The 21451-nt window shown below is 38.7% G+C and overlaps 1 protein-coding gene across 19 annotated transcripts in view; it reads right to left on the bottom strand.

Annotated features, from left to right (window-relative positions):
- The window catches only part of Rbp6 (RNA-binding protein 6), a 748813-nt gene that overhangs the window by 21476 nt on the left and 705886 nt on the right, over nt 1-21451 (bottom strand). For 3 of the 19 annotated variants that reach the window (XM_086915315.1, XM_086915304.1, XM_086915305.1), the window contains one exon: nt 10235-10306. The exons of the other annotated variants lie outside the window; for them this stretch is intronic. In XM_086915315.1, the coding sequence (XP_086771441.1) occupies nt 10235-10306 (72 nt within the window). The remainder of the gene's footprint in view (nt 1-10234; nt 10307-21451) is intronic. 19 annotated transcript variants of the gene reach the window in all.

Here is a 21451-nt window from a genome sequence, read left to right as displayed (position 1 = left end):
TCGCGTGCATTCGATAACGCGGGACCCATTTCGTTCAAGAGACGAAAGGGAGTCAAGAAAAGTGGAAGAGGGAATGGAAGAGGAAGAAGAAAAAAAAAAAGGAAAAATAAAAAAAAAAGAGAGAATTTTCATCGCAAGAACGGCCGGCAGAAAAATCGGAGGTCTTTTAAAACCGGTTAAACAAACACCGACGCGTTTTGTGCTCCCGATGAATGCGGACGTTCTGACGTCACGCTTTTCGCCATTTTTTCGCTTTTCCGGGAAATAAACACGACGCCTACGCGCGCGCATTACGCTGCCTCTGGCATTTACCATTCGGAATCAAAGAAAGAAAAAAGAGAGAGAGAGAGAGAGAGAGAGAGAGAGAGAGAGAGAGAGAAGAAGAAAGAAAAAAAAAATATCGCACAAAGAGTCACGGGTAAATGGTTTAAAAGTCGACCCAGGCGAACCAGTAGCGAGGCGTAACGCGCGGTAAGAGCGACGATGGAAGCGGAAAGAATGGAGGGGACGCGGAGAAAAGATGGCGCGTCGAAAATAGGAATAGCACCCGGCGTATCGTTGGGATTTATGTTTGGGGACGCGTTAGCTGGTTGATTCGAAATTTGCATGGATTCCAGGGTGGCGAATCGAGGGGTTGAATCGTCATCGATATTGGGTAAACAGGATGAAAAATAAATCAGGATGGTAGGGGTGTGTGTATCGGACAAGTGGGCTGGGTTGCAGCTTCGAAAGGGGTGGAAATGAAAGAAAATTTCTGATCTGTTGGTAGTTCGTATTTTATGCGCGCACGTATTTTTAATTTTGAAAATTGAATCGCGTATATATGTTCGATATTTTTTCAATTCAAAAATTCGAAAATGATTATTTGAAAAGTACGCGATTTGGATATTATCGATATTATAGTGGATGTAGAAAAGAATTTAAAATTAAAATTAAATTGTATCGTAGAAATGATTTGACTCTAATTTGTTTATCAGATCGAAAGATTATAATTCAATTTGACAACGTGATTGCGCAATATGATTATCAAACTATGAGAAATCTATTTCCTTTTATCTCCGACCGTTTCAAAGTTACAATCCAATCTACTTTCCCGAGATACCGTGTTACATAGGAAGGGCCATTTAGAGATAAGCATCGATGCTACAGAATGGACGTAAGAAGAGATCGATGATAGTGGCTGAAAGTTTCTACGTAACACAAAACATTACGATACGTCGCCAAAGCCAGTTCCAGGTTAATTGGGTTAGTGGCTTCAAGTAGTACAGATAAATTAGCGAGTCTACAGAAGCTAAATGAAACATTGCGATTCTCCTAGGGATCGAAGTAGATGCTGTAAACAGATTTCTCGAGATAATTAAATGGATGGACAATTTCGAGATGGAATCCCTTAACAAAAATCAATCAAAACCAATTTCCTAAGATTTTATATATATACGTACAAAAACGATCGAAATTGTTAAATACAAAAAGTTGTTTAAAAAGAGTGATTTGAAATTAAATAAAATCGATAAAATTCAAATTTGGAAAATATATTTAAAAAAAAGAAAAACTTAAGTGTAACGTAACGAAGATAATGAAGATAAAATTAAATGGCAATCGAATAAAATACAAAAATTCAAGGCACGCCAATGAGAGAATTACAATGAAATATGGGGATAGATGTTCACCCCGTGGATGGCACGTTAACGCGTGAAGAAAAGAATCACAACTCGGACAGCGTGAAAACAGAGCTTTCCTAGAGCATGGAATCTCGTTTCGGGAACCGTAACCGGGAGGACTGATAACGCGATAGCGTGAGGGGGGTGCGGACCATAAATCGCGGATCGACGTGATTTGTATGGGGTATCACGCCGCTTAATGGTGTGGCTTGTCTCTATCGGGCACGGTCGGTCTCCGGCCGGAAGTTTCGAGCCAGGCTGCAGAGGAATATTCGCCGCGTGTCTCTATCGCGTGACGATTTACGTGACTTCGTATCTTTTTTTCCTCCCTCTGCCTATAAATGGAAATAGGCAGAAACGCCTCGATGTGTGGTACCGCGTTCATCACTGGATTACGAGGCGGGATGAACTCTCGAGAAAATATGAAAAAAAAAAAAAAAAAAAAAACAGGAAATCATGGGGCAATTTTTCGCCAATGTTACGTGGAAATGGTCACTGAATCATCGAAGAGAGTTTACAGCGAATGGAGGAAAATTTTCCCTTTAAGATTCGATTAACTGATAACCATTAAAAATTGTGTTCGGATACGGATACATTCCATACCCTGGAAAACGTGGAATACGTAATGTAATAGCGAGATCGAGATTATCGTTGCACGAAGATTCGATCGTTGTCACGGTTTCTCGCAAATTTCGTGCATCTCGCACGAGAACGATAAAAATATTCCAAAATTTGGCAACATTTCGATCTTTTATTAAACAAAATTCAAACCTATCAACTCTTCCAATTTCCAGCTATGACGGAGCAAGAGGAATTCAGAATCTCGACCTTGTGATCGCCTGTACACGTACCTTTCTCCGCGATAAGAAGAACACATCGAATTCGATCCGAACAATGGAATCCGGTGGAACACGGAGCGCGAGAGAGGGAGAGGAGTGAGAACGAAAAAAGGAACGAAAATCGGAACGCTGTCAGGGCACGGTGACGAATGAACCGGGAAACTTCGCCCGCAGACGTTTATCGGACGTTTCGTAAAAAAAAGGAGGAAGGGGGCCACGTGTCGAGATGGCTTCGAGCTTCTGGATTTCGCGTGGGAGAGTATCGATACCTCGAAGCCTCGGGTCTTTCCTATCCAAAAAGGAAAAAAAGAAAAAAAAGAAAAAAAAAGAAGCTCCTCGTTGGAAAAACGCGCCAAGAAATTTGAGAAGGAAATTCTTCTTCGAGCGCTCGTGCGACTCGATCGTTTCCCAACGAAACGGCGGCGACCATAGCGTGAGCAAAGATCTAGGCCAAGAGTTCATCTATTTCGAGTGTATGTCCAGGTGACGTAGATACGGTCTGGATAACGGGAAGGGAAAGCACCGCGAAATTTACTCGTGGGATATCGGCCAGCAAGGAAACTGTGACGTTCTGACAGGAGAATGATTTCGAACGGGCAATCCCGTGTCCTCTGTTACAGCTCGATTAATTCTTCAATCTGTTTAACATCGACTCGAGCAGTCTCTTGGAAGCAAGAGACGGCTTCTCTGCTGCTTCTACTTTCGGATCGATGTTTCGAATTGAATTGGATTTAACGTGGAATCGGAGGATGCTTAGGGAATAATTGATACGAACACTCGGAGAATAATTTTTCGTTCCAGTTTCTTGGTACGAAGATAAACGGGGATATTCATTTGGGGTAAGCACGAGAAAATGGTGGTTTTAAATAAATAATCTTTAAAAAATCGAATGATTTAAATAAGAACACGAAGTATCATTCGATTATGTAATTAATTTTCGAGATATTAATTAATTTTCAAAATTGATCTCTTAACCTTCGATCCAACTTTTAATACGATGTAAAATTTATAGACACGTTCGATGAAATCACACATTTTTCAAATCTCTTCTTTCTTCGCTCCATGAATAATAATAGCCAGAAAAATGATATTTTGGGTAGGATGGAGAGGAATGGAAATTCAACAGAGTTCCACGAATCGAAAATATTGAATATCTTTCCAAATTGAAGAGAGAAGAATCAAACCAATTGGCTCTGGTTGGCTCGACACTCGATAAGAGTACAATTCGGCGATTCTCGGACTGAGCGATAAAATGCACGTGCCTGTTCGGCAAAATATCTCTATATTTTCTTAAACATGGTACGTAACGCGAGAATATACGTTAGCAGGAGCACCAATTCGTTTTCCTCGGACAGGATTCGATGGCGGAAGATATAACGTATCCCGAGCCAACTGATAAAATACATCCTCTTGAAACATCCACGTGGGTTAAGACGAGTGTCGTCGGTAATGGGGCAAGCGGGGAGGAGAATAAATATGACGTGGTTTACGTAAGAGGGAAAGGAAGTGGCGTACGATTAAGATATACCGCGATTTAAAACGATTGAGAACGATTAGTGCGACGCGTTGTCCATTTTTATATAGCGTTTCGATGTTTCATACACTCATCGCCGAGTATGTATTCTCGAGTGAAAAAAAAAAGAAAAAAAAAGAAGAGAAGAAGAAGAAGCGTTTAGTAGGCGATTATCGTAACGCAACGTGATTGCATCGTGTATATCATTATTAATGCATGATTTAAGCGTTCAACGATCGCGGCTCGATCGTTCGTGCAGCGAAAAAGCGTCCCTCGTTACCCTGAAAAATGTTCAAGCGTACAGCAACACGACGAAGCAACACACACGCGTGGACGAATCACGCGCTCGATCAACAGTAACGTCGATGGATTAATAAGTTGATTAATAACAGCGGGCTGTTAGTCGATTATGGCCTCGCCCGAGGATAGACGAGAATGCGAAGCGTTCTGAACAAAGGGAATAATTTTTCAACATGGTTCAAATCTGCACATCCTAAACTACACACACGTAATTCAACGAACGAATATATAATATAATGATCGTAAAAATCTTTCGAACAGTATATGGATATATATATATATAGGCATAAAAATATATGGTGAAAATGTATAATAATATACATATATAATAATCGAGTAATCATCAATATCGTAAACTCTCTAAGTATATATATATAAAACACTACGTACGCGTGAAAAAACTGTGTCTCACTCGGCTAAGATATTAAGCTAAAATATAAGTTAGCGTAACTAACACACTAGTTTCAATTAAGTAACTCCAACGGTATTTAAAAAACATTAACAACGATTCGAGGGGTATTCAACGGTTACTAAAACGGTATCCAAAAAAATTACTATTCGCAGATACAGCGGGTAATGGTCAGTACAATAGAAAAGGATAATAATAATAATAATAATAGAATAGTATAATACGTATTAAAAAGACAGTTAAAAATCTGCGGATATACACACGACACACAAAAGAAAGGTTTCACTCTCATACTATCTACGCACTAATCTACTTTTCTATCAAGTTTTTCTATGGACTATGGATCGACGATGCTCGAGGTCACGGAGTTGGGGGATCCTTCATTCGATCTTCGTTCGACCCCGCCCCTATAACCTCGAACCTCGCCTTTCTTCACACTACTTTGTCTATAACCATTTAATCAAACTGAGACGACATTTAAAAATTCAGTTTCAATTAATAAAGATACTGTTTAAGGCCGGCCGACGTGTTCTATTTTTAAGTCGAAAAAATTCTGACTAGTATAGCCTAAACACCGCTAAGGCTGCCAACTATCCTTGTCCCGCGTTAAAATCGCGTATGTCTTGTCTAGGCTCGAACAAGCACGGATCGGTACTGAATTAGCAAACGTGATCAATTAAATTAACGTTTAAAATGGTTACGCTTAAGTTGGCAACCTTATTATTATTATTATTCTAACTAGATTCAATTACTGTAAACGTTTAAATTACAAAAGTCAAGTTGACAACGAATCTCTTTTACTACTAGACTGCTAACCATTAGGCTATTTATGTATCCGTTCAGCTCGATCTGTTCTAAGTTTGAACTACATTTTCGCACCACCACGGGAGCATGTCTGTTCACGTTGATACATATATATATGTATATAATATATATATATATATCAAGATACAGAACTCATGAACAAAACTACGTAACACAACGACCAAAAAACTACTTAAAACTGGTATGCATCATCAAACAAGCGTAAGAAAAAAGAAAATCATAATCAACAATCACCCCCGTCGTGGTTGCGCTATAGAAATCTGATTACTATATAATTAATAATATATAATAATAATAATAATAATAATAATAATAATAATAAAAAACCACTGTATATACGACGACGTTTCTAAGAGACAGTAGGTTTAGGTAGATGGTAGATTACTCGCCCCTAGGTGACTGCATCTTCGAGGTAGTCTTCGTCATCGGTCTCGGCAACAGTCCTGCCCCAGACGTCTGCCCTCCTCTCACTTTTGCGATTACTCGACTCGAAATTTTCCGTCCGTGTTATATATATATTTCACGCGGATATAAAATGTGTGTGACCCATAGCCGGTGCAAAAAAAAAAAAAAAAAAAATAGGGAGAACGAAGCTCGCGCTGCTCGATATCACGAAATCACTTGATCGTTTCCACGAACCGTTTCCACAGGGGAGGGAAAGGAAAAGAAGGGGAGGGAAGAGGGGCGGGTGAGGAAACAATGGCCACGTCTTCGCCGAGAACAAAGAAACTCGTCGCGTGTGTGGAATGATTTTTACGGAGTGAAATGGAAAGGAAATATACGTATGTACACGGCATCGATGTATACGTTGGGAAACGCGAGAGAGAGAGAGAGAGAGAGATTCGAAAGGCGACGATTTCGAAAGATCCGGAAGGAAACGAGAATCGAAGATCTTCGTCGATTGTTGGCACACACAATTCGGTTGGCTATGGGTCGCGCGTATGGCCAAGGAAAAAGCTTTTGTTCTTCTCGACTGTTCTCAGTTTTCACTAGAACTACGGTACAACGAATTTGTACGCATGCATCCCTTCGACAGGAGATAACTTTTTCTTTTTTGGGTCGCGAATGGTATTTCGCGGACGAGAGGAACCGGACCTTTAGGTCAGGCCGTGTCCCTTTCACTCACGGATGAACGATTCTTTATTCGCCGATGGATTTCACGATTGTTTTGAAAAGGATTCGAAAAGCTTTCCTCCTTCATGCTACGTGTACAATACGTATTTATATATATATATAGTATAGGTATTGTACACCACAAATCTCTCGCAATTACGTTTTTCTTTCGAAGAGAGAAAGTAAGGAAAGAAGAAAAAGAAAAAAAAAAAAAGAGAAGTAGGTCTAAAGACGTTAGGCTAAGTTCTAGTGAAAACTAATGCAGCGGTTTAGGCTTGTTTACTGATTACGAATAATAAAATTGGAAATCTTGGAAAGTAACTATGTACTATGAGCTAGGCAATCATCCAACATCAGTACGAGATACAGGATTTAAATATATATATATAAGTATAATATAATTATGTATATTTATACACATTATTCAAAAGTCTCTCTGTTACCATTACTTTTCAGCTATTCTAGATACTATACAGAAGAGTACCACACGTAGAAAAGTAGAATATAGGAAGAAATTACAGTTCAATAGAGATATCTTGCGCTATTTATCTTCTTTTCTTTTTTTTTTTTTATATCTCGGAAACGATCATCTCTTCGAAACGACAACGTGTCGCGTATATTTTTTTTTTTTTTTTTTTTTTTTACGAATTCTAATCACTATAATCGTTACTCGAGCAAAAAATTCTAAGCGTTTCGTTCGCATCTGCGTTCTTTTCTATCACGCGACGTGAAAAATGGAAACCGATCGACGCGCGAAACTACGTACACGATTGAAAAGAGAAATTACGATCAAATAAATTCAGATTAATTTCTACGTCTAACATTTTTTTTTTTTTTATTATTTATCTTGCGATACATAATCATCAACTGGTTTCATCCCAGATCGAAGAAGCTGAAGCAACGTGACAGCTCACGGAAATTCATAGAAAGGAAGTGAAGCCCGTGTATAAAGTTTTAGAAATCTTATATCAATTCGAGTAAACAGAGAAATCGCGGTTGGAGAAACAGAAATGTATTACGAAGGATAGGGGGGAGGGATGACAGGAAGCGAGGAAGGTAAACGGCGAGATTGAAAAGAAGTTGGCGAAAAGTAATTCCAAAGTTTCGATGCGAAATCGTTCGAGGAGCGGGCCACCCTTAAATCGCTTCTTCGATACTCACCCCCTGGGTCGCTTCGCCCGCGACTCGATTCCCGTCTGAAATACTAATTACACCGTCGATTAAAAGGCAACGGTAATGAGATATTGACGGCCGGATTAAAAGTCAACGGATTACGCGACGGGTCGGTTCCCGATCGAACGAGTAAATCGGTTTTTTTCTTTCTTTTTTTTTTTTAAACCTTTCATTTCCCTCGTTCGTTTTCGTTTCGCGCAACGTATCGAGCTGGGGTGTCGTGAAAAAATTGTTGGAATTCCCGGTGATTAACCGCATCGACATTTTTATTCATAGCGTGTGTTCAATTTCCATTACGTTGTTACGTAGAACACATTCGAAATTCCATTAGGATCCTTTTTTTTTTTTTTTTTTTTTGTCACCTTTAATCGTCGATACGAGCGGATGAGAGCCGTGTTATCGTTTGAACAAATCCAACGTGGGGTCTGCGTGTGGCGAAAAAACAGCGGGCCAACTTTATTCAACGAATTAAATTTCGTCCTCGCGAATGAAATATGTGTTTTCCTTTCGATGCACGCGCGTGCGGGGGAAAATAATGATTGAAAAAAAAAAAAAAGAAGAAAAGAAAGGAAAGGAAAGCACGAAAAACATCGCGCGAACAGATCGAATCGGGAAGACGATTTTTGCTCGATGTCGACACGGTAATACATCTAATAGGTTCGATATTAATATTCCGGACGGGGATATATACGAGGAGCACGTGTCGGAGCTTTTTCTCGTGTAAATCAACGGACCGACCGACGGTTTTCACGGGTGTAATCCAATTATATTAAAAAAAAATTGGAACGAACCGTCGCTTCCTGTCTTTATTTCTACCCTTTTCGAATATCCCTGAGCCGACGAAATGGCCGGGCGTCCGTGTTTTCTCGTTCGATCCCCGTCAAAGACCATTTCGAGTAAACGCCACGTTTCGTTTGCTCTCACCCTCGTTTCCAATTTATTCTAATTCGATTTAATTCGTTTCGAAATCACGGACACGTCGTTTTCCCGTTCACTTTTATTGCAAATTAGACGCGTGAAATTCCCGATTGATTTGTCGATCTCGATGACGAAATGGTTATAGGCGGAACAACGAACAAACGGATGCACAACTATAACAAATACGGATGTTCTCTCTCCTAAGCATTCCATAAGAATATAATATACGTGTAATATAAATATATATATATAACAGTATGTATATATACCAAAAAATCCTACCAATCCAATATAATAAAACACTATCTTTAACAATGCTCGAACTATGGGTTACCTAAGACAACTAATTGGCAACAATGAATCGTATTCAAATTAATTAAGAACAAGTAACGTGTGGACCGTGTAAGGGGTTGATATGGATAATCAGTGTGCATGGCGTGTAATAGTGTAATACGGTTTCAGGAGGAATGTGAACCGGTGGTGGTTTGTTCGAATTTATGGCTCGCCGACGTGGTAAATGAATTCGGTAGATTTCTAAGCGACGAATACGATTTAGCATAGAACATGCGCGCGTGATACGACACGTTTTACGTTGACCGCCGCGTTTAAATTGAATCATTAATTTCGGGTGAGTTCACGATCTGGCGTAGAATCCGGGCGTAGAATTGTTCGAAATTGGCGTAGAATGTGCAACGAAAATACTCTATATAATATAATACGACCATTCGTGGGGATATATTTCAAATACGATATTTTATACACGCACGCGATTTATACACACGTATATACAATTCGTCTTTTTTTTTTTTTTTTTTTCTAAAAAAAAAAAGGACTCTGACGTGTCTTATTTAACGTATTTTCAACGAATATCGGAGACGAAATTCAAGCTCTGTATACGCGCATTAATTATCGAACAAAGAGCCACGTTTGACGGCTCTCCGCGACGTGATTTTCATACAAACGAAAAATAACGTCGTTATAATTTCAGCCCCGGTTAATTATCTCCGAGTATTTCGACGATCGACCGTGTTCCATTGTAGTTTGATAATTACCGTTATCGATCGAGTCGTCAAACCCGTGTTGTCGTGTATTTACAGATATATATATATACATATTCTAAAAAAAAAAAGGAAAAAAAAAAGAAAAAGAAGAATAAAACTTCGATTACCGAGATGCATTGTTTCAATCAAAGCGTTGCAAAATCGAATAACATTTGACGATTATTATCGCTTGACCGATTTCGAATCGATAAACTATAACAAATCAATTCACGATAAGATATATGTATATATATATATGGATAGGGGTATGTTTCTGTGGGAACGTGAGGGTGTGTGTATCTGTGAGTGTGCGTGTGTATATATACGTATGTATATGTGGAATTTGGGTACGTACTACGTACTACGGATTACGGTTACCGTCAACACGAGCGAGAACACGAGAACTTGGTGGAACAACCTGGCACTTTGGGGTTGAAGCTTACCGGTGCAACCCCCGCTGGGGCTCACGGACACTCGGCCCACCCTTGGCCCCACTGCGCGGTACACGACCGCTCCTACCCAACAACAGACATCACCGATCTTACATTATGCACACTTTTCCCCGGGACATCGCGATTATAGAACTTTAGCGTGTATGTATCACGTTATGGTTACATTAACACTAAGTTCGTGGGGGATTACTGTTTTCTTGCTGGATCAAGCCCCATAGGGGTTATATTTCATAGAATTATGTTGTACTTTAAAGCTGCGTCGTCTTTGGAGGAAGAACAAAGAGGAGGAAGTGTCTTTGCACGTGTTCCGTGTGTTCTTTTGGAAAAGTGACTGGTAATTGCTGGTTGCAATAAAATTATAATTTTAAAACTAAATTTTAACTCAATTTAGTAAAATTTTTTAAGACAATATTTCGATGAAGCATGGAGCAACAACAGTCAAATATAATATTCCTCGTTGACGCAGCTTTAATCTATTCGTTGATTGTTCGATAAAAATTAGAAATTCGTAATATTGATAAAAGTTTTTCAAGTGAGAATTTAGAGTGGTTATTAGAGAGACGATTGATATACATAATTTAAATAATATAAAAATTGTATTATCAAAGTTTCTTTTAATTGAGAGGATACGAGTTTCCACGATATTCGATTTGTTTGTTACGTCGATGAGGCGCTTAATCCAGCATCGTAAGTTTCGAGTATCTCCTAGAAAATACAAATCAAAGTTTGTTTGCCGACTTCAAACTCGACTCGATAATACCAGAACTGCATTCGTTCGATATCGTATTATACAAATTACACGAATCGAAATTTTTCTGAATTTGATTCCGGAATGTTAGTGTACAGTGTGATTTCAATTATTTCCATTTCAATTATCCTCATGAAACAAGTGTATCGATTATGTTAGATGATACCTAGCTCATAGTAGTTCTAACTGAGATACGTTATCTCGAATTGGAAGAAAAATATTTTTTTCTATCTATCATTGCCAATTTTTTTAAAAATTATTTTCATATCATAAATTTGTAATGAATTCGCAATACTAACAAATTTAAAATTTGTTTCTTCTTCTAATACGAGATATGGTGGATGTTCTATTCTCCTTCTTAATACCATCTGTTTGCGTGGTAGTTTTTATTTATTACAGACATTCATTATTTATAATCCTTAATCATTATAATAATAGAGCTTCAGTGAATCATTACATTGTGTCGTTAATGTGTACGCACGTGTAAATAAACTTGTTCTCTCATTTTGCTTCAGAGCGATACCTCTGAGTGATGGACATTAGATATTTTTTTTTTTTTAATCTTATCTCTTCTTTATTTTGTTTTTTTTTTTCCTTTCTTTGTTTTACCGAGTACCCATTGAAACGTTTACAAAAACTCTCGTGACTGCAAGATTTCCACTTATCAATTTGTTCTCTCGTCTTATCGTTGGTGTTTTTTAATAAATTGCCCGAACCCTGGCGGATGGTCTCGGAAATTCGGTTATTCTTTTACAACAAGCATCGTTTCCAAGGCGCATCGTTGTTAAAGCATATAGAGTTTCAAAGAAGAAGCGTTTCGTGTTCTTTTTTTTTTCCCCTCTCTCTTTAAATTTACATCAAGAAAGATATATATAACGCGTATGTATAATATACAATTCTCATCGGCCAATGAGTCGAACGTCATCTATTAAGCATGGGTAAGAAAACTTGAAGTGACTTCCTGAGAAAATTTCCATTTAAACAGCACGTGTATCACCGATGAAAAGTAACCATATTTAAAAAACGCAATAACCATTTATCATAATAATAAAAATACGTACGTTCGAGATTAATAATAAATCGTTTGTCGAAAGTTTTATCCGTGACGAGGACATTTAAAATATCATTATATGTACAATTGGAGAAAAGTAATGATAATAAAATATACAGTAGTATTCGATATCAGTACAAAATTTCTCTCTCTTCCCCTTCCAAGATATTTGAAAAAAATCTCCGCGTAGACAACGATTCGACGTGGCGTATACGTATACGTTGAAGCAAACGGAGCAAAAATTCGAAAGCCGACTGCACGAAACTCGTTCATCATATCCGATTCGTCGATTATTGTTCATCGAGAGATTATCCATTTATTTAAACATTTCAACATCGTCATCATCATCATCAATGGACGGTATAATGTTTTGAACGTTTCCCCAATTTTCTAACTTATTAACGAGAGTGTGACGAGAACGACGCGTGTCTTCAAGTATTCTTACGGATGCCGGTGCCCTTATTTTTTTTTTCTTTTTTTTTTCTCCTATTTATTTATTTATTTATTTTGTTTTCACCACACTTCGTTTACTCGTCGTCGACGCAAATAATTCGGTGCAAGAGTGCAAAAGGCGGTCGATCGATTCGGATTCCGGATCGGGCAACGTATTATAGAAACCCACGCGCGATCACAGCGATATAACAACAATTCTTACGAATAGCAACAATCGGACCATAGCTCGATAACGTTAACCGCATCAAATATATTTATATCATCGAGATACTTACATATACATACATCGAGAGAATTTAACGATAATTTCAATTTCGTTTCGTCCTTTCTTTTATTGGCAATCATAAAAACATAAAAAATGGATCGAAGAAAAAAAAAAAGAAAAAAAAAGGAAGCAAAAGTAGAATCGAAAGTATTCGCACAGTGATCGCACTGACGAACAATTTATTATATTTACCTCTTCACCCGTCTTCTATCCATTTTTTTTTTTATTTTCATTTTATTCGTTTATTTAAGTTTTTTTTTTTTTTTTTCATTATTCTTTGTCAAAGGGGACGGTGATGTTAACGCGAGCGAACTATAGCCACGCATAAAAGTATCAATAATATTGTTTAAGCATCGTGTCGTTAACATATGTATAAGCTCAGGACAGATGTGTCTTCTCTTTGGCATCAGCTTAATTAACGCCAGCGACATAATTGTTTCTCTCTCTCTCTCTCTCTCTCCCTCTCTCTCCCTCTCTCTCTCTCCCTCTCTCTATTTCTCATTAAACCCTCCACGTCTACTAGTTTTCTCTCTTCCTTTCCTTCCTTCCTTTTTTAAAAACTTCCAATCTCTTCTCTCCGATGCTTACGAGCACGTCGCTGGCTCTATCGAGAAATTATAAACACATGCAAGCGAGCGTAAAAACCTGATTTCATTGCGTTCCTCGTGAATCCTCGCTTCCTCTTAATAACACATAATTATACACGGTACAAGAGATCAAGGACGGACGACTCGGTCCACGTCCTCTTTTGCTTTTCTATGCACGCATCAATCCTATATTCGCCCAATGCGATTCAAGTTCGGTGAAATTCGGCGAAACAAAAACACAGATATTCCTTCGTAGAAATTTTCTTTCTCAGTTTTCTCTTTTTTCCTTTTTTTTTTCTCTTCTGTTTTTACCTATTTCTTGTACTGATTCTCGTTTATCGACGACGACTCGAAAAGAAAAAAAAAAAAAAAAGAAAGAAAAAAAGGAAAAGAAATTGAAGATAAAACACGCATACAGAAATAGAATCGAAATCACGGATCACAGTTTTGCTACGAACGTATGCTACGTTACACAAGAGGAATAGGAAAGATCGTAGTGGGATGGATAAAAAACATCGTCGAGGGATTCGAAACGGAGAAAGCAAAGAATTCGGAGAAAGGAATCGTTCGTTTTTCGAACGAATCCTCCTCGTTTCTTGTCGCAATTAATTACCATCGTTAATCCAGTTTAATCGTATCGAATTGGAAGCAGGCTATCCAAAGCCGTATATACCGTTTGCTCGTTGTTTATCGATTGTTAATGCGATATCGATAGTCCTATTAAGGGATCGATCGATCCGTGATCGTGTTTTTGAAATCGTTCGCCGAAAGATTCATGTATAATTAGCCGACAAGCGTGATAATAGGTTAGCACGGAAACGTTAAACCGCTTTATTTGTCGGATTAATTGAAATCGAGTCCTTAATTACTGACGTGCGTGTTTTGTAATCATAGGCCGAGGTGTTCGTGATCCATTCGTTGTTTGAAGAAAAAGCTTGTGAATACGTTGTGATTGTAAATGGGGAGAGAAGTCTTGCGTGAAATTCAACTGTTGAAACTTAACGTCAGTAATTAAGACGAATTACGAAGTAACACGAGAAGTCATGAGAATTACAGGAATTTATAATAAGATTTTTCTCAACGTGAATTGCGATCTATCGAACATATCACCAATATTATTTGAAATTTCCACTGATTGCAATATCTTTTGCAATATTTTACTATCGATTGCGAGTAAAAATATATTTGAACAACAAGCTTTAATTTATTGAAAACACGATCGATTAAATATTAGAAAGAAGAAGAAAATGGAATCGACATCCTTACATTAAATTTCCAATTCGTATGATCGTACCAATTCTCCTCTCCGTATCGAACTTAACTTAATCGCGAAAGAAACGACGATGATGTTCGAAATCGCGTCTCCTTCACAGTGTCATCCTTGCTTTTTCATCGTTCCTCCATTTTCGATGTTCGACGAGAAAAGTGGCGGAGGATGCAGATTCGAGGACATCGAACAGGCGTGGAAGGTAAACGGGAGAACGATACAAAAAGCATAATTTTTTTTTTTTTTTTTTTTCCTCGTTAAAACTGTCTTTTGGGCGGTTTGCTTCGGTGCGATAATCTTTTCTACGAGGGTCGGTAGGTACTCTCTTTCTTATGTTTCTTTTTTACTTTCGCCTAACTTTAGCGGATGCCTTACTCTACGTTTAGCAATATGTAATTTGCTCTGGAATAAGAGATAGCGGTATCGCAACTTCAACATCCTGCCGATTCTCACCGTCTCACGGTGATACGCATGTATTTCTTTCACATGGTTTATTTTATCTCCATTAGCAGAAATAAATCGTTGGAATTCTCAATGGAAACGGCGTAGCTGCCTTATCGATTATTTTAAATTTAATCCTTGTTTGAACTGCGTTTTCGAGTTTGTTCGTATCTTTAAATAGTTCTTGGTTTTTTTTTTTACATATAATTTTAAAATATTATAAATATTATATCGAATGATATATGCTCGCATCCTTCGAATACCGACAGGATGTTTCAGCCTGAACACCCGGAAACGCCTATATCGTTTTATATCTATATGACCTACGCTAAATGTTTTCGATTAAAACTGTTTAGCTTAAAGATTACATAGAACTTGTGACTACGTTTTCAACCACTACAAAGATCAAACGACTACAAGAGAGAAACACGTTAAAACTTTCTTTTTCCAGATTGACAGGTGACAGGGATCGGATGTGGCGAAGGTGGGGAAAGTGGGGGAAAAGGATTTTTTGAATGGATGCTCGAAGGAATGGAATCTCGATCCAGGAACAGGGAAAAGAGACAGAGAGATGGAAAGGATCCGGGTAATAAATTTGTCGTAATTATAAACGTTGCGACTTAAAAGTACAATTCTCATCTCGATAATAATAAATCACTTTTTATGACTTGTACTTTTTTTTTTTTTTTTTTTTAATTCTCGCACGATTGTCTATCCCGAATACTTGCGTTGAACATCTTCGAATGGACTGGTGTCTCGGTTTATCATTCCCTTCCCCACACATACGCATGCACAATAACGAAGGGCCAAGAATGATCTTGATATCGATTATCTTGATTTTTCTTTCTCTTGCGCTACATCGCTGATTTTACCTTCACTTAGGGGGATAATACATTTGGTTATCGTTTTTGGCTGGGTAACGAGGCTGCCACGGGTCGCCATTGACGTTTTTCTTTTTTTTTTTTTTTTTTTTTTCAACATAATGTAATATTTTCCAATAACCGCATCGATATTACAATTATCGAATAAAAGATGCAACGTACAGTTAGTCGCAAAAGTATCCAAAGTATCAAGAGTATACAAAATTTTGCGAAGAGGAGAACAATTGGAAATCGATTTTCCATAAAATATATTCATCATTTTATTCTACAATGATAATCCATCGATTTAAAAATTCAAGAATTAACACAGCCAGATACTTTTACGATCAGATTCGATTTACGGTTATTATGAACGGAAGATACGTTCGAAAAAAATAGGGCGAAAAATGGGATATTCTTTTAATCCAGAAAATAAAAAACCGGATATCAAGCCGTTTAACGAGAATTACTCGATAACGAACGACAACGAATCCGCGGAAGCCTCGCCGGTTTTGGGCATCCTAGATTCGGACCGATTACGATTCATCTCTGTACTCTTTTCTGTTTCCACGTTATATATGGTTTCCTCTCGAATTGTGACGGTATAGGAGAAGAGTTTACACGTTAACTACCTACGGTCATTACCAGTAAGAGAAGAAGAAGAAGAAGTAGAAGAAGTAAGTACTAGTTGATGAAATGGAGGAGCAGAAAAAAGAGAGAACGTCGGGGTGATGGGTATGGGGCCTCGATGCTCGGGCAACCGGGATAAATACTCGGCCCCCCGTCTCAAGCGCATCGATTTCTCTCTCTTTTCCCTTTCTCGGTTCGGTGTTTACATGTTTTCACTCGTTTCGTTTCTTGCAGGGACTTTTTCCTTCGTTCCTGTCTGTTCGAACGTGAAACTTTTCTTTTCTTTTTTTCTTTCCTTGCGGGGAAAGCAGCGCTGCACTTTCGCAACTAATCTCTTTCCTTCGCATCGCAGCCTATTCTCGTGTATGTGAGCGTATGTGTGTGTGTGTGTGTGTGTGTGTGTGTCGTGTTCGTGCGTTCACGCATACAAGTATTTATAAATGTTTCGTGTACAATGATTGGTGTACAAATGTGTCGAGATCTGTCCCGTGTAATGATAGTGTTGGATGCGCGGATGTCGGTTTTTCTCTTTTCGATATTATCTTGCGTTCTTTTTTTTTTCTTTTTATTTATTTATTTATTTATTTTTTTTAGCAGTACCTAATGGAATGGGGGTAGAGGCAGGCGACGCTTTGCTTGACGAAGGACCACAGAGTTTGCCAGCCATGCGTCTGTGAACATTTTCGTTAACTTCCGGTCAAGAGATTCACGTGAGAAGAGGGAGTGTATACATATATACATATATATTTTTTTTTCCTATCTTTTTTCTTTTTTTGCTTTTCTTTATCCGATTTCGATCTCTCTCGATTTTTCCCTTTTTTTTCTTCGTATACACGAAGTTTTTTCTGAACCGGATACCGGAGCAATTAAGAGACCCGGTGAAATTTCGTTGTTATTCAGCGTTGGGAAAGTGTAGTGGCTGCAATTTTTCCTTTTTTTTTTTTTTTAATCCTTCTCTTTCTCTCGTTGTGAAAAATATTTGGCTCAAACGAAAGGCAAATTCGCGCTCGTCTCGATGGCAGCTTCGCGATTAACGCTTCCCCAACGCTGGTTCCCTATTGAGAGAAAAAAGAAGAAGAAAAAAAAAAATCGTGACTCATCGACGCATGGAAAAGTGTTCGAGCTCGAACAAACGCGAAACTTTTCAATTGCGAGGTAAATCGTTTTCCGCAAGGATTGTACCATGGTTAACGCGGCGACAACGGATTCATTGTACTTAGTCGACGGAAAGGTGTATACTTTTCCCCCCTCCCTCCCTGTAAAGACGTGTACACGCGTTCGACATCTCGACACGTGACGAAACGTTTAACCGGAACAAAGGGGTCAAGATGTAAAATCGAGGATTTCATGCATCGACTAGTCACGTCCGCCTCGATTGTTCTATGGTACACGTCTCTTGCAAAAGATACCGGTGGAACTGAATAAAATTGGAAAAAGGAAAAAAAAAAAAAAAAGAAGAAAGTAAAAAGAAACATAGAGAGGGAAAAAAAACTTTCGGACCAGACCAATACGATTGTTTCGACCGATTGGCGAGCGTGTTTGAAAAACCGTGGCCCCAACCAATCGCGGACGAACGAGATCAGTCAAATCGTCCTTTGTAATTAGAAGCGTCGCAATATCGCGTTGTTCGCGACAACAATGATCGTTCGGTACCCGAATTGCCATAGAATCGAACGGAATATAATATTAAAACAAGATAAAAGAGAAAATGGAAGGAGAAAATATATATAAATGAGGGAGAGAAAGTATCGTGAAAAGGAAAAAAAAGAAAAAAAAAAGAATTTCAAAGGCCGATTCGACGAATAACGATGCGTGTTACAATAGCGATACTTATTGTTAATTTATGAAGATTGATTATCACTGTAGAAATGATTGATATTCGATCGATAATTTATATATACGGTGCATATATCAACAAATATGAACAACATTAATTTACATAGTTCCCTTTGTGTATATATAATATATATTTATATAATTCTTCTTCTTATTTATATGAATCGTATATATATATATATATTTATTTTTTTTTTGTATATATATAATTATGTATATTTTCATGGGTAATTGTTTGCGTGCGTGCATAGTGGCCAATAACGGTGCGCGCCGTTGTGAGTTATCAATGACCGTGCTTGTGCACACCATTGTCATTCCTTACAATTGAATACAATAGAAAAACCAAATAACAAATAACTACAAATAATCTTAATCATTAATTAACCTTTTCCTAATATATTCATGGGAATATTTTTCTCATCTTTTACAGTATCATACAACAAATATCTCACAACAGGCGCTCTATTAATATCAACATATCAACAATAATGATAAAATAAAAATTCCATTTCAAAATTAAGAATTTTTTTTTAAGAAGTAAACCTCAAACTCATCCTTATCTAAAATCCTTTATAATCGTCGCTAAATAAATCGTAATCACGCGATTTCGATGATCAAAATGAAATTCATCTCGAAATTAAAAGACCCAATCACCTGCCATCTGTCTCAACACGATCAGCTTCTCTCAATTTCGCGCCACCTCTCGAGCCACCCAATGCAATCACGCAGTCACCCACCCACCCGGCCATATGTAACCGTATATAAACGCGCGTATATGTACACGCTGGCCTGAAAGCGGCTCACGTCGCGCCAACGACGTGCACACACGCGTGTAACACGCCTCGCCACGACCGCTTTCCGACCGCCCCCCGTGCGTTCGTGTTGCTCCCGGAACCCGTATCGAGCACGTATGAAGACGAGATTCCTTCGAAAACGTAGATGTGTGTGTGTGTGTGTATGGGCACACGCGCCACGCAGTGAAATCCACGGAACGGCACGTGTCGCGTGTAAGCATCGGATACTTGGGATTCTTAGCGCGAGACCTCTTGGAGAAGGTTTCGCCCTAAAGCTACTACGTTGCGCAATATGTACAAGGGTGTCCGGTCGCTGCTGTATTCGTGTGTATTCTTACATGTGTGGTACAATAGGGGGTGTACTGTACCCTTGTGAGAAAGGGTAGAAGAGCGGCGCGGATTCGCGAGAGCGAGTAATCGGGGGACGAAGAGACGCGGGTTGCTTGATCTCGCTGTTGTCGGGGCGAAAGATTATTAAGATTCGCAAGGAGAGGTATCGATTCTCGAGATTATCGATTATTGATCGATGAACGTAATCTTTAAGATCTTTTTTCCTCCACTTTTGTATTTGGCACGTCGAGAATTTATTGGTTCGTAATTTATTCTCTGTGTTTCAAAAATTTTGAAAAGGTATATTTCCAACCTGTTACGATTAAGAGTTCATACGTGTCGCGTTTCTCTTCTGTATCTCACTTATACATACAAGAAACGGGATAACGAAGAATGAAATAAATTCTATTTAACACAAGTAAATGATATGTAAAGAAGAAGGGTAGCGTCGAAACGTACGAATGCCAATCCCATCGGCTTATTTTCGCGCGAGTCGAACATCGCCGCGAGACCTTCACAAAACCGGGACTCGATTCCTCGGTCCCAGGTGAGAACGGGAGAAAGAGAGGAAAAAGAGGTTACGACTGTTACGAGCACACACCGCGTCGCACAGGTTTGCCCGAGGGGTTGGACGAGGGGTGTGCGCCGCCACGATAACCCCCTGTACGCCCCTCCAACACCGGTACCCTCCTTGCGCGCCACCCATGCTAACGGTAACCGACGATTTATTGCGCGGCGCAACGAGCGCGCACGGTAACACGTTACGGTAATGACTGTGAAATACGACGGTGCACCAACTCCTCTCCAACACTCCCCTTTTCGGCTCGCCCACTCGGTTGCAGACTCCCCAATGAAAGGACCGGGGGAGAGGGAGAAGGGACTTCGATACGAGGCACACGTATACGGATATCGTTGCGTGTACGCGCGTTGTATGGGTACACATACACGCGTCGATCGTGCGTGGAATCGCCGCGCCGGAGAAATATCGCAAATATCGCGTTGAAAAACCGTTCTCCGTTCGGAGAAATCTCATCGATCGATCGATGCACGAATACCGTATGATGATATTCGTAGTATGAGAAGTATGAGCGATGCACGGTTAGGTTGCGTCGATTCGAAGAGAACACCTGTTAAATCCGGCTTGATTTTGCGTATAATTGTATAATTGGTTTATGGGTCTTCGGCGTTATGGAAGAGATATCGACGGAGAATTGATTTTTTTGTGTGTTGGTGATTGTGAATGGAGGGGAATAGAGGGTATATTTTCGGATACTGATATTCGAGATCTTAATGAGTTAACCCATTAAGCGCTGAGCGTTGTGTTAACGCAACATTTGATATCCCATTCCTTCTCTGGGTAATTTAGACGTTGAATTTAATCTTTTTTTTTTTTGCAGATATAAGTAACAATTCTGAGAAATTTATTTCATATCTTATTTCTTGAGCCGAGATTCTGTAAAATATGAGATATTAGTGTAAATTAAATTCTTCATTGTAGATGTTTCGACAAATGTTTTTTTGTGGGACTTTATTACGTAACACAAAACGACGAGATAAGTAAGATGGTTTATCCGTGTTTAATTAATAAATTGTTGCGTTCCCTCAATTGCTTCGTCCTTAATGAGTTCTGTAATGAAACGATGAATGATTAATTTCGAAAACTCTTAGGAACGGAATTCTAAAACAATTTTGTCAGTGAGAAGATATTACGGTAATAAATTCTCTGCCACGCAAATATAAAACTAGCGCGAGAATATTTTATGCTATAAAAAGTTGCGTAAATTTTACTCAACAATTCGACGTGAAATTAATAAAGTTTACCGCGGTTCTCGGAAAATTGGTTCCCTCCCCCCCCCCCCGAGTTTGAAAATAAATACGAAGGGCGAAGAAATTAGTTATAAATCAAAAGAGAGTATTTTCAAGAAGGGCAATTGTTATAATAATGT

Source organism: Apis florea, unplaced genomic scaffold (genome assembly GCF_048593485.1).
Source record: "Apis florea isolate Af1SG1 unplaced genomic scaffold, ASM4859348v1 contig_3772_pilon, whole genome shotgun sequence".
NCBI classification, from domain to species: domain Eukaryota; kingdom Metazoa; phylum Arthropoda; class Insecta; order Hymenoptera; family Apidae; genus Apis; species Apis florea.
This window is presented reverse-complemented; position numbering and strand designations above follow the sequence as displayed.